Source organism: Leptopilina heterotoma, unplaced genomic scaffold (genome assembly GCF_015476425.1).
Source record: "Leptopilina heterotoma isolate Lh14 unplaced genomic scaffold, ASM1547642v1 Lhet_183, whole genome shotgun sequence".
Classification (NCBI taxonomy): domain Eukaryota; kingdom Metazoa; phylum Arthropoda; class Insecta; order Hymenoptera; family Figitidae; genus Leptopilina; species Leptopilina heterotoma.
The window spans coordinates 1,540,862-1,554,405 of record NW_025110901.1 but is presented as its reverse complement, the minus strand read 5'-3'; the positions used below and the strand labels follow the sequence as shown (position 1 = coordinate 1,554,405).

The following is a 13,544-nucleotide window of genomic DNA, read 5'->3' as shown; positions in this document are numbered from 1 at the left end:
CTATTTATAAAAATAATTGAAATTGTTTCGAAAGATTTATTAAAATTTTTGCAAAATAAATAAATAATTGAATTCTTTTGAAAAATTTCTTTAAAATTGTTTAAAATTATTTTCAAATTGTTTTGAAATAATTGAATTTTTACGAGGGATTTAATTAAATAAAAAATAATTTAAATTACATGAAGAATTTTATTTAAATGTTTAAAAATAATTAAATTCTTTAGAATAATTCAATTAAAATTGTATTTAAATAATTGAATTTAATTAAAATTGCACCTAAAAAGAAGTTTTTGTTGATTTGATAAATTTGAAAAAAAAAGTTTTTACTTTTTTCTTTCATTGAACTTTATTTTTTCTTTGATTAAAAAAAATTGCTTTTTTTAAAGAACAATTTATTTATTTAAATTATTATTTAAAATAATAATAATTATTATAATATCGTAATTTTTTTTTAAAATTTTGAAATATAATTTGAAATAAATGTGAAATAAAAATTCGAAATAAAATTATTTCCTGTTGGAAAAGAAATTTTTTTATAAAAACTCTAATGATGAAGTTAGAAATTAATCCTGAAACTTTAATGAGCAAAGAATTTAAATAATGACGTTTTCACAAAACTTGACAATTTTAATGAGTTTGTTAAATTCTCATTAAGATGAAAATGATTTTCTATTCATTGCTTTGAATTTGTCCTTTGAATTATTAATTTCGTCTCTGTTTCGATATAATCATTTAGTTTCTATAGATTTACAACTTTTTTTTATAACATTTACATTAAGTAGAGAGAATTTTCCTTTTACTTCTCTCATAATTTTTTTATTTTATTTTCTTTAGTTTTTTATTTTCTTTTTTTTTTATTTTCACTTTTTGAAATATTAATCTACACATTTTTCAAGCGTTGGTTTTAAATTACTTTTTTTTTCTTTCAATTCGAAGGTAAATATTTATTTCAAAGTTCGCTGGTGTTAGTTTTATTTCTTTTTTTGTCTGAAAATAATTACTTTTAATTCGCATATATATGAACTTGGAAAAATATATATTATGGAAATTTAACAAGAATCATGTGAACGTTGAAATAAATTTCGTTTTATCAAAGGGTTAGGGGAGTAGGTAAAATGAAGAATATCTTTTACAATTTAAAGTGGAACTAATTTGACTGTAACTGGTTTTTTTTTCATTTTTATAGGGTTTCTCCAGGAAACTCGTCAAAGAGAAGTGCTCAACCGTCTGGTCGTCGAAATGGTCGACAGCAGTGGATGGAAGAGTGTAAACGTCATGGACACGCCGTTACCACTCAAACTACCCTGGTAAGTTTTTTTTATCGACTGAAATTAAAGAAATTTAATTAATGCTAATTAATGTTTTCAATTAATATTCAATTTTTTAAATTTATTTACACAATTTTTTTCGCGCTATTAATTTCGGTAAATTCAATCATCGTAATTTTTCATTCATTATTATAATTGTATCTGAATTTGTCAAATTAATTCTTCTGGTTGAATTAATTTTAATCAATTTTATTAATTATAAATTTTAACTATAAATTTTTTTAATTTCAATAGAAAAAAATTCGCTAATTGAATTTTAAATGTATTTTTCTATTTCAATTAATTTTAATTATTTTATTTCATTTTATTTCATTCCAATTCATTTTATTTCATTTTGATTCATTTTCAGGGTTGTCACAAATCAGGGAAATCAGAAAAATATAAAAATGTTTAGAAAAATTAGGGAAATGATAGAAAATTTTATCAAAATTCTGTCTGGAAATTAGGGAAAAATAAAAATTTTGTAGCAACCATGATTTTGTTTTATCTATTCATTTAATTATTTTATAAATTTAACAAAAATTAATTAAATTTCAATAGGAAAGAATTTCGATGATTGTTTTTTGGATTTTTTTTTTTTTTTTTGACGTTTTTAAATTTAGGACTGTGATTATTATTAGTGGCATTGAATTTATCTGTAAATCAGAGCTTTATTTTGATCTAGGGCGAATTTTATTTGATTTCAATGGAGAAATTTCGGAGGCTTTTAAAATGTCTTTTAGAATATCCCCCAACGCGTAAGATATCCGGATCAGACACTGAAATGTGATTGCTTTGCTTTTATCCCGGGGGGAATTCTTTATCCGAGGCAGAAAAATCGTGTATTGCTTCTCTAAGCTCTGAAATTTAGACTGTTTTTCAATTTAATAAAACAGAAATTCATAATTATTTGAAAAATGAATTCCTTTTTATTTAATTCTTTTTGGACATTTTTCAAATTTTCTGTAGACATTTTTCAATTATTTTAAGAAAAGCCACCTTTTTTTTATTTTTCTTCAAAAATATTGCAACAAAATACCACTTTTTTGGTACGAAATGCAATTTAAGTATATCTCGAATTTTATAGTGTGAAAAATAACTGAAATTAAGTCAAATTTTTGAAAAATTATTTTTGAATAATTTCTTTAAAAGATAATTCTTCAAAAACTTTATTAGTTTTTCATATTTTCCAAAAATTTTCTTTAAAAATCAATTTTCAAAAAAATGTACAAAATTTCAATTATTTGGTAATTTTTCAATTTTTATTGGACACTTTAACACTCTAATTTTCTATTTTTGTAAAGAATGTGAAAAAATGTTAATTTTTGTGGGAGAAATGGCTGTTACAAAAGTGAAATTTTTGTGTTTGGTTTGTTTACCTTTTGGTTTGTTTACATTTTACAACTTGGACATGCCCTTAAATTAAATTTAAAAAAAAATTAATGAAAATTAGCTTCTAATTTTTTTATATTCAATATTTTTAGTGTTTTTAATTACATATATTTCCTAAAATCTAAACAATACAAAAATAATATTTCAGAATTATTTTTAACATTTTGAAAAAAATATTTATATTAAAGATTTTTAATTGGAATTCATCAAAAAATTAATTAGTTTTTTTAAATTATACAAAAAATCAAATAAGAAATTCAATAATTTTCAAGAAAAATCAAGAGTTACAGTTTAATTATTATAACAAATTTAATTTTCATATTAAAATAATTAGGTTTTTAAAAAAATTTTTTGGTAAATATTATTCAAAATAATTGATTCAAAGAAGAAGTATAGTAAAAAATTCTATTAAATTATTGAAGGGTAACAGTTGAAATTTTTATAAATAATTAAATATCAGAAAATTTAAAATTGAAATTTTTTAATTTTTTAATTCTTGTGAAAAAATAAATAACAAGGATTTCAACATTTATATAAGAAAATTATTAAATTTTTCAATAATTCTGTTTAATAATGAAATTTTTTTCCTTAAAATGACAGAGAAATATAAAATGAATTTTTTGTTGTAATAACAAATAAAATAAACGACTTTTTTCATTTTTTTTGTGTATCTTTAATCGACTAAAGCGAATTTTTACTTTCCAAAGTTGATCCGAAGCCTGTAAATATTTTTGGAATTTCTATTCGAACGAATTTGTTTGTTGAAAAAAATTTCCATTTCATAGAATTTGCATTTATTTGCTTGGTTTATTTAATTTATATTTTATATTATTTGCTTTATCAGGTGAATAATAAGTAAAGTAAATAAAAAATATAATTTCTACAACATTCTCACAATAATTTAATTATTTTCAAAATTAATAAAATTCTTCGTAGAAATTTAATTATTTTCGAAGAATAAAAAGAAAATTGTCGTCAACATTTCAATTATCTTTATAAATTAATTGCAAAGTTCAATTATTTTCAGAAATTTTAACAAAAAAAAAGAAAAAAAAAAAAAAAAAAATGCAAAATTCAATTATTTTCATAAATTTTAACAAAATTCATTGCAAAATTCAATTATTTCCATAAATTCGTCACAAGAATTCACTTATTTTTAAGAGTAATAAAATCCAATTATTTTCAAAAATTTTAATAAAATTTCCCAAAAGAATTTAATTATTAAACTGAAATTTTGATTATATTTTACACGAACATGCAATTTTTAGAAATAATTGCCTTTTTAAAGAGATTTCAAATTAAAATAATTGGTAATTTGAATTTTTTCCACTTTTAACTAACAAATTTGTAGAATTAATTTTTTTGAAAAAGTTTAATTGAATTTTTTAAAAAAATTATTTCAAGTATTTTCAATATATATATATATATTTAATTGAAGAATTTCCGAATAATCAAAATTTCCTGTAAAATTGAATTGCAAACAAATGAATTTGAAAAGTCTCAAATTTTTTAAAATAATTACATTTTTCAAAGAATTTACTTAAATTTACTGTATTGAAAATAATTCAAATTCTGTGAATAATTTTATTATTTAGGAGAATAATTGAATTCTTGCAACAAGTTTTTATTAAATTTTTTTTTTTAAATAATTGAATTCATGTGAAAAATTTTATTATTTATGAAAATAATTGAATTCTTTTGAGAAATTTTTAAAAAATAGCCTAAATTGTGAAAAGATTTTAATTTCAGCGAAGAATTTCGTTATTTGTGAAATTTAATTGAATTCTTGCAAAAAATAATTACATTTTTCGATGAATTTATTTAAAATTGTTTTAAAAATAAATTAATTCCTTTGAAGAATTTTATTATTTATGAAAATAATTTAATTCTTATAACAAATTTTATTATATTTTTTTAATTAATTGAATCCATGTGAAAAATTTTATCATCAATAATTATTTTAATTTGGAAAATAATTGAATGTTCGTGTAAAATATTGTCAAAATCTTTATTTAATAATAATTGAATTTTTTGGGGAAATTTTATTAAATTATTTGAAAATAATTTTTGTGACGAATTTGAAAATAATTCTTGTGACGAATTTCTGAAAAAAAATTGAATTTTGTCGAAGAACTTTGCAATTAATTTATAAAGATATTTGAAATGTTGACGATAATTTTTTTTATTCTTTGAAAATAATTGTATTTCTGCGAAGAATTTTATTTATTTTGAAAATAATTGAATTCTTGTGATGAATATTGTTATTTATTAAAATAATTGAATTTTATTTGAAAGAATATTATTATAAGGTATTGAATTTGGAATTTTTGAAATCTTTTTTCTTATGAAAAAATAATAATGATTCAAAAAGAAGTTTTCGACTAATTTTACAATTAAAGAAATTCTTAAATGAGATAGAACATTTTTTTTGAGTATTTAATCATTTTTGAGTGAATCAGAATATTCTTTAGAGTCAGGGAAAAAGTCAAAATTTTGTCTGGAAATCAGGAAAAAATAAAATTCAATTTTTGTGACAACGCTGAATAATTTATTTTCAGAGTTATTCTTTATTTATTTTATTTGCTTTTTTATTTTATTCGCTTTATTTATAAATTTATTTGATTTATATTGGTTACATTATTTATTATATTTGTTACATTTTTTTTTATTTGCATTATTTATATTTTCTATTTCTGAAAATGAAAACAATTGAAATGTAAAAAAAAATATTTGTCCTCAGCCAAAAACAAGACACCAACGTCCATACGGTTGGGAGAATGGAAAAGGCGAGCCGTTCCGATTGTCGAAACCGCCGAGTCCACCGAGTAAATTTGCTAGTCTCCCATACGATGGTAAAGTATCGTTCAATTGGATTCCACCGAGAACGTGTCCAAAGGCAATGGAAAAGCATCGTGAAGTAAGACGTCGATCATCTGAGGAGGGTCTCGACAGTAAAAATCCAAGTCCAGAAAAAGAGCGACCGTCCCACAATCGAAAGCAAAGACAAAGCAATGAAATTACCAAATCGAATAGCGTTGAGGATCGTCTTCTAATGAATCATCATCACAATGGCGGTGGTTCCGATATTGAATCGTCGTCACGTCGTCGAAACAATTCCGATTCAAGTGAAGGACGTTTCTCAAGAAATTCAGAATCCGAACGCTCGTCAATTCCACGTTCGAGTTCAGTGAGCGTTGAACGTTTCTCAATGAGGGCAAATTGTGATTCATCTGATTTTTCACGAGCCAATTCCACGTCCAATGAGAGATTTCATTCGGATTTCTCGATAGCCGTTGCAAGTGCAAGTTCAAATGATCATGATATTGACGATGTTGATATTCCATCGTCGAATCCATTTAATATAAGAAATTTGGATTTTGTTTCATTTTCATTGCCACGGGCGGAGTCGAGTGAGAGATTCTCGGCGCAAACTTCTGATAGGTGCTCGGAGGAACGTTATTCGGATAGATTTTCAACGAGAAATTCCGATTTCTCAACGAGAAACTCAACGGACTTTAGAACACAATCGGAGGAGGAACATTTCTCGGACGATTCACTTGAGGAGATGCTTCCACCGCCGCCTCCAATTAGCAAACGACACTCAATCGCTTGGGAAGTGTCACTTGAGGACGATCCACTTTACGCGCCTGGCAGTACGAAAGTCGTTGGTAGGAGACGACGAAAAAGCAGTGACATGTCCAGTGAGTGAATTTTTATTCTATTTCACTTTTTTACTAACTTTTTACTACCCCTCTAGTCTGCTCGACAGTATTTTCTTGAGACTATAAGAAACTGTGTAAAAGCAGAAACTGCAAAATTGGAAACTATAAAATAAGAAAATAAAAAAAGAAGAAGAAAAATTGGTAAAATAAAATCAGAATATTTGAAATCCAGGATTTTCGCAGGTCAAGGAATGCTACTTATGCTACTATTTGGATACTTTTTCAGATTTCATCCACAAAAAGCTACTATTTCTGTTTTTTTTTTTTTAATTTCCACTACTTTAAAAAATTTGCTAATACTAGAAATCAAAAAACTATTCTCAAAAATTATAATCAAATTCTTTAAAACGGAAAAAAATAAAAATTAAATTAAATTAATTTTAATTATTTTCAAAAAATATTCCAAATTCCATTATTTAAATATTCAAATATTACTTATTAAATTCCATTATTTTCAATATCTAGTATTTTCATAAAATTTCGCAAAAGACTTCAATTTAAACAAAAAATTAATAAAACTCATCCAAAATTTAATTATTTTCATAAATAATAAAACTCATCTAAAAATTTCAATTATTTTTAAAACTATTTTAAATTAATTAATTGAAAAATTCAATTACTTTTAAAAACAAAATTTATTTACAGAAATTCAATTCTTTTCAAACATTTTAATAAAATTTTTTCCAATAATTCAATTATTTTCAAAAATAACACAATTTTTTAGAGAAATTCAATTCTTTTTATACATTTTAATAAAATTTTCCGCAATAATTCAATTATTTTCGTGAATAATAACATTTTTCTCAGGTATTCAATTATTTTTAAAAATTTTAATAAAATTCTTTTGCAACTATTCAATTATTTTCATAAATAATAAAATTTATCGTAGGATTTCAAACATTTTTAATGCAATTTTACAGGAATTGTTTAAAAAAATGTAATAATTTTTAAAAATTTAAGTTCAATTCCTGGAAAAAATGAATTATTTAAGAAAAATGTTATTTTTTAAATTCTTTGGAAGAATTCAATTATTTACAAAAGTATTAGAATTTTTTATAGGAATTCAATTATTTTCAAATATTTTAATAAAATTGTTCAAAAGAAATCAATTATTTTCAAATACAATTTGAATTAAATTTTTTTTTGAAATAATTCAATTGTTCTTTTAGATTTTATTTAAATTCTTCCCTAAAATTCAATTATTTTCATAAATAATTCTTGGAAAGAATTCAATTATGTCTGAAGTAGGAGAATTCAGCGAAAGAGAAATCGGGCAGAATTATGAGGGAAAAATCAGAGAATTTTTTAAAAACTACCAGAAAAATGTTAAATTTCTAAAATTCTGTTTTTTGTGTATTTTTGAATAATTTTACAATTAATGATATTCAGAAATAAATTTATTATAAACATTTTAATGTATTTTTGGAATTTTTGTTTAAAAAAATATAAATTTGAAAATTTTAATATTTTGGAAATGAAATAATTTAATTCTTGCGTAAAAGTTCATCAAAATATTTGAAAACAATTGAGCTTTTGTTAACAAATTTATAAAAGTTATTGAAATTAATTGAATTCTTTTGTAAAAATTTTATTGAAATTTATAAAAATAATGATGTCTTGAAGGTATTTTATTAAAATCCTATTGAAAATTACCAAATTCTTATCAAGACTTTTATAAAAATTTTTGAAAATAATTGAAATCATGTCCAGAATTTTATTTAATTTTTTTAAAATAATTGAATTCTTGCAAAGATTTTTATTAAAGTTTTTGTAAATAATTGCATAGTTGAAAAGAATAATATTAAATTTCTTTAAAATTGTATTAAACATAATGGAATTTGTGCAAAGAATTTTATTATTTATGAAAATAATTGAATTATTATGAAGAATTTTATTAAAATTTTTTTAAGTAATTAAAATCTTGCAAAAATGTTAGTTGGGAAAATAATTGAATTCTTGCGAAGCTTTTTATAATTTACGAAAATAATTGAAATCTTAAGAAGAATTTTATAAAAATTTTTAAAAATAATTGAATTCTATAGAGGAATTTAATAAAAATTGTACTTAAAATATTTGAATTTTTTCGAGAAATTTTACTGAAATTGTATTAAAATAATTGAATTCTTGGGTTGGAAGTTTTTAAATTCTATTGAAAATAATTAAATTCTTATAAAGTCTTTTATCAAAATCTTTGTAAATAATTAAATTTCTGAGAAAATTTTATTATTTTTGAAAATAATTGAATTCTTTCGAGAAATTTTATTTAAATTGTATTGAAGAAAGTTAAATTCCTATGAAGATTTTTTTTTTACTATAAAAAATAATTTAAAAATTGCGAAGATTTTTATTTTTAATTAAAATAATTTATTTCCCGCCAATAATTTTATTTTTTATGAAAATAATTGAATTGTTTCGACAAATTTTATTAAAATTCTTGAATTTATTTTAATTTGTCGAGAGGAATTTGATTAAAATTGTATTGAAAATAATTCAATTTTCAGGAAAAATTGTATTAAAATTTTTTAAGAATTGAAAACAATCGAAATATTACAATTAATTTTATACATTTTTTTTTAAAAATAATTGAATTCATTCGATAAATTTTATTCGAAATAATTGAATTCTTCCGAAGAGTTTTATTAAAATTTTTGAAATTAACTGAATTCTTACATAGAATTTTATTAAAATTTTGTAAAATACTAAATCATAATAATAATTAATTACTTAATAATGTGGATGTTTTTAAATTATAAAAAACATTATTTAGGTTTATTTTGTTTAAGAAGAAACAATATTTGTTGGCAGTACTGTATAATTTAATTTCTGAAAATTTGGTCTGCAATTTTATTTGTTAATTCACTCTCTAAATTTCAATTATAATCAAAATCATTACTTACAATTAGTTTTACTAGATTTTTGCTTTCGAATTAATTAAATTTTATTACCTATAAATATTTTGAAAATCTATTAATTCATTAGTAAATTTTATAGTTATTTAAAAAATAAAAAAATTAATCATTAATTCCAAAAAATAAAAATTTTATGTAAAATTCCATAAAATCAAATTTAAGAAATGAGTTTTTTGTTATGATTTTTAAAAGAAAAATTTATAAAAATTACCTTATTTTCCAGGATTTTTTGTTAATAATTAATTTTTTAATTTTGATAAATAACCTTTTTATTAAAAAATTGGCCTAATTTTTATAGCTTTTATAATTTTAAGAATAGAGTAGGTACATTTATTTAATTTTAACTTTTAAAAAGTTAATTCAATTATTTCGAATAAAATTTATCGAAAGAATTCAATTATTTTTAAAAAAATGTATAAAATTATTTTTTTTACATTTGATAATTTTGAATCTGAAATTATGTAGAAATTGAAATTGATATTTAGAAATAAAACATTTCTTATGTGTAAAAAAATGAATATGTTATTTTTCTAAAAAATTGGACATATCAAGGTCGAGTGAATATTTTTGAGCCTAAAATTAATGATTTTAAGTTAAACTTTCAAATTTTTCTAGAATCGATAATTATTGATTAAAATGTAAAAAGAAGTAAAAGAAAAAAATTCTTTAATTCTGTTCAAAGTGTTGAAACAAAAGTCTGATTAATAATAATATTATTTGTTTAATTTTCCTCATTTACAAATATTGATAAATTTCTTTATTTTCAGGCGTTGGCTCAGCGTCGAAACTTCGTGACTTTGACGACTGGCAAGATCCGCGAGTTTCAACAACAGACGACGATTTAATATCGCCATATTCCGATTCATCGACAAATGATCTCGATCAAATACAACCGCAGGACATGTCAAAGAGTGGAACGTACGTGATACGTAAAGGCAGGAAAAAGGAGAGGAAAATTTTACCAAATTCACCAACACGAATAAAAACAATTGAATTCGATGATCAAGATGATAATCGTTTATCAGAGGTGAAGCGATATTCGAGTACCTTTGACAATATCAAGAGTCTACTGAAGGATGGCGAACACGAGAACGATTCATCGCCTGCAATTCCAAACGATTTGATTCGCGTTGTTTCCCTTCCGGCGATAAACAACGAGGCCGGAAGTCGTACACAACTCGAAATCACCGTCGAGGAAGAGGAATCATCCGATATTGTTGAGAAGGAAAGAAAAAATCGTTCATACATTAAAGTCAACAATTATCAGGACGATGAGGACGATGACGACGACGATGATGATGATGACGATGTCGTTGACACTGGCGGCGGTTTCTCGGGAAAATTCAATTCTACCTCAATGTCCAATTCGAAAAGTTTGGACGCAAAAATTGCCGTCAATCATTTTCTTGAGAATATACCAGCGTCGAGAAAATTATCCAGTGAACATCGTCTCGATTCAAAAATACCAGTCAGCCTATTAATTGAGGATCAAATTGTGAAGAAGGCATTAAATGAAAATCGACGACAATTGGAGAAGGTCAGCGATGCAATTAAGGAAATTGAGAGTGTAAAAAATAGTGAGTCTTACATTGATAGTAAACGATGGCGGAACGGTGACGTGAGATCTAATTCGAAGAGAAATAGTTACGAGAATGATCAAGAGAAAAGAATTGCGGATAATCCCTTTGATAATCGTCCAAAGAGACAGCAAAGCTCAGATTCGGAAACATCCAAGACATCGAGCTCGGAAATCGATTTCGATAGGAGAAAACTCAATGGGAATGAGGTTTATTCATCGGGCAGGCGTATCCGACAGAATGGAATCGAAAATCATAAAAATGATCAGAAACAGATTGAGAATGTTATCGATGCCATTCTTGAGGATTCGAAGAATCCTGATTTTCAGGTGAGAGAAAATCTATTTTTCAAACTAAACAAAACTTTTTCTTTTTACTTTTTCTTTTGCTTATTTCCTTTGATCGGAGAAAATTTAACTGGATTTTCTGGTTTTCAATTTAGAAAAGAACTGATAAACTTTAATACAATAATAATAATATTTCTCTGAAGTTTTTTTTGAGAAACTTACAATCTTAGTTTATTTCTTTTAATTAAAAAAAAAACAATTTTCCAAAAAAGTATCAGTAAAAAGATAATCAAAAATAATAATTAATAATATGTAATAATAATTTGAAGGGTTTTTATTAAAGTTTATAAAAATAATTAAATTTTCTCGAAGAATATGATTAAAATTCTATTAAAAATAATTAATTTCTTGTGAATTATTATTTATGAAAATAATTTAATTGTTTCGAAAAATTTTCATAAAATTTAAATTTTTTGCAAAAATTCAATTTTAATAAAATTTCTCAAAAGAATTCTATTATTTTTGAAAATTTTAGTAAAATTCTTTTAAAATATTAAAATTTTTGAAAATAATTAAATTGTTTCGTTAAATTTGAGAAATTTAATTAAATTTATATTTAAAATAATTTAATTCAATTATTATAATAAAAAATAATCTAAAATAGTAATATATCTATAATAATCTAAAATAAATATCATCAAAAATATTATTAAAATTTTTAAAAATAATTGAATTTTTATTACAGAATTTCATCATAATTTTTGAAAATAATTGAATTTATTTGGAGAATTTTATTGAAATTTATTAAAATAATTGAATTCTTTTCTAATAATAAAATTGTATTAAATGTAATTGCATCCCTATATAGAATTTTTTTTTTGAAAATAATTGAATTATTTCTAAAAATTTTTCTATCTAAACAAAACTGTTTGCTTATTTCGTTCGATCGGAAAAATTTAACAGGATTTTCTAGTTTTCAATTTAAAAATACTGATAAAGTTAAATACAATAATAGTAATAATAATAATGTTTCTCTGCAGTTTTTTTTTCCAAAACTTACAATCTTAGTTTATTTCTATTAATTAAAAAAAAACATTTTTCCAAAAAAGTATCAATTTTTTTCGATACAATTTTAATAACATTTCTCAAAAGAATTCAAAATAATTTTGAAAATTTTAGCAAAATTCTTTCAAAGTATTGAAATTTTTGAAAATAATTAAATTGTTTTGTTAAATTTTTTATTAAACTTTGACAATAATAAAATTAATTGGATTAATTTTATGAAAATAGTATTAAAAGCAATAGAATTTTTATAAAGAATTTTATTAAAATTTAAAAAAAAAATTGAATTTATTCGGAGAATTTTATTGAAATTTATCAAAATAATTGAATTCTTTTGAGAAATAGTATTAAAATTGTATCGAAAAAAATTAAATTTCTATAAAAAAGTTATTTTTAATTAAAATAATTAATTTCTTATAAAGAATTTAATTAAAATTTTTGTAAATTTAATTAAATACTTTTAAGAAATTTAATCGAATTTTTATTGAAAATAATGTAATTCATATCAAGAGTTTAAAATAATTGAATTCTTTCAAAAATTTGATTAAAATTTTTAAGAATAATTAAATTCTTTCGAAAAATTTCATTGAAATTGTATTGAAAAAAGTTAAATTTCTATGAAAAATGGTTTTACTATAAAAAAAATAATTTAAATAATGCAAATTTTTATTTTAGGAATTGAATACCTGCGAAGAATTTTATAAATTTTAAAAATAATTAAATTGTTTGGACAAATTTTATTAAAATTTTTGAATATATTTTAATTTGTCGTGGAATTCAATTAAAATTGTATTTTTGAAAATAATTCAATTCTCATAAAAATTTTTTTGAAAATATTTGCCAACAATCGAATTGTTTCAAAGAATTTTATAAAATTTTTTTTAAATATTTGAATTGTTTCGAGAAATTTAATTGTAAATAATTGAATTCTTACGAAGAGTTTTATTAAAATTTTTGAAATTAATTGAATTCTTGCGCAGAATTTTATTATTGAATTCTTTCGAGAAATTTTTCAAACTAAATAAAACTTTTTGCTTATTTTGTTCGATCGGAAAAATTTAACAGAATTTTCTAGTTTTCAATTTAAAAAAAAACTGATAAAGTTTAATACAATAGTAATAATAATAATAGTAATAATAATGTTTTTATTTGAAGGTTTTTTTTTGTAAAACTTGCAATTTTTGTTTTTTAATTTAAGACAGAAAACTTATAAGAAAAGAATAAGAATAATAACAATGAAAATATAGAAGAAGATAATAGAAATTTAATTTAAAAAAGATTAAAAGAG

At 21.6% G+C, this 13,544-nt stretch overlaps 1 protein-coding gene across 3 annotated transcripts in view; it reads left to right on the top strand.

Annotated features, from left to right (window-relative positions):
• LOC122500363 overlaps positions 1-13,544 on the top strand; it is a 524,819-nt gene that overhangs the window by 434,182 nt on the left and 77,093 nt on the right. For all 3 annotated transcript variants that reach the window (XM_043609264.1, XM_043609265.1, XM_043609263.1), the window contains 3 exons: positions 1,187-1,307; positions 5,440-6,400; positions 10,098-11,236. In XM_043609264.1, coding sequence (XP_043465199.1) covers positions 1,187-1,307; positions 5,440-6,400; positions 10,098-11,236 — 2,221 coding nt within the window. The remainder of the gene's footprint in view (positions 1-1,186; positions 1,308-5,439; positions 6,401-10,097; positions 11,237-13,544) is intronic.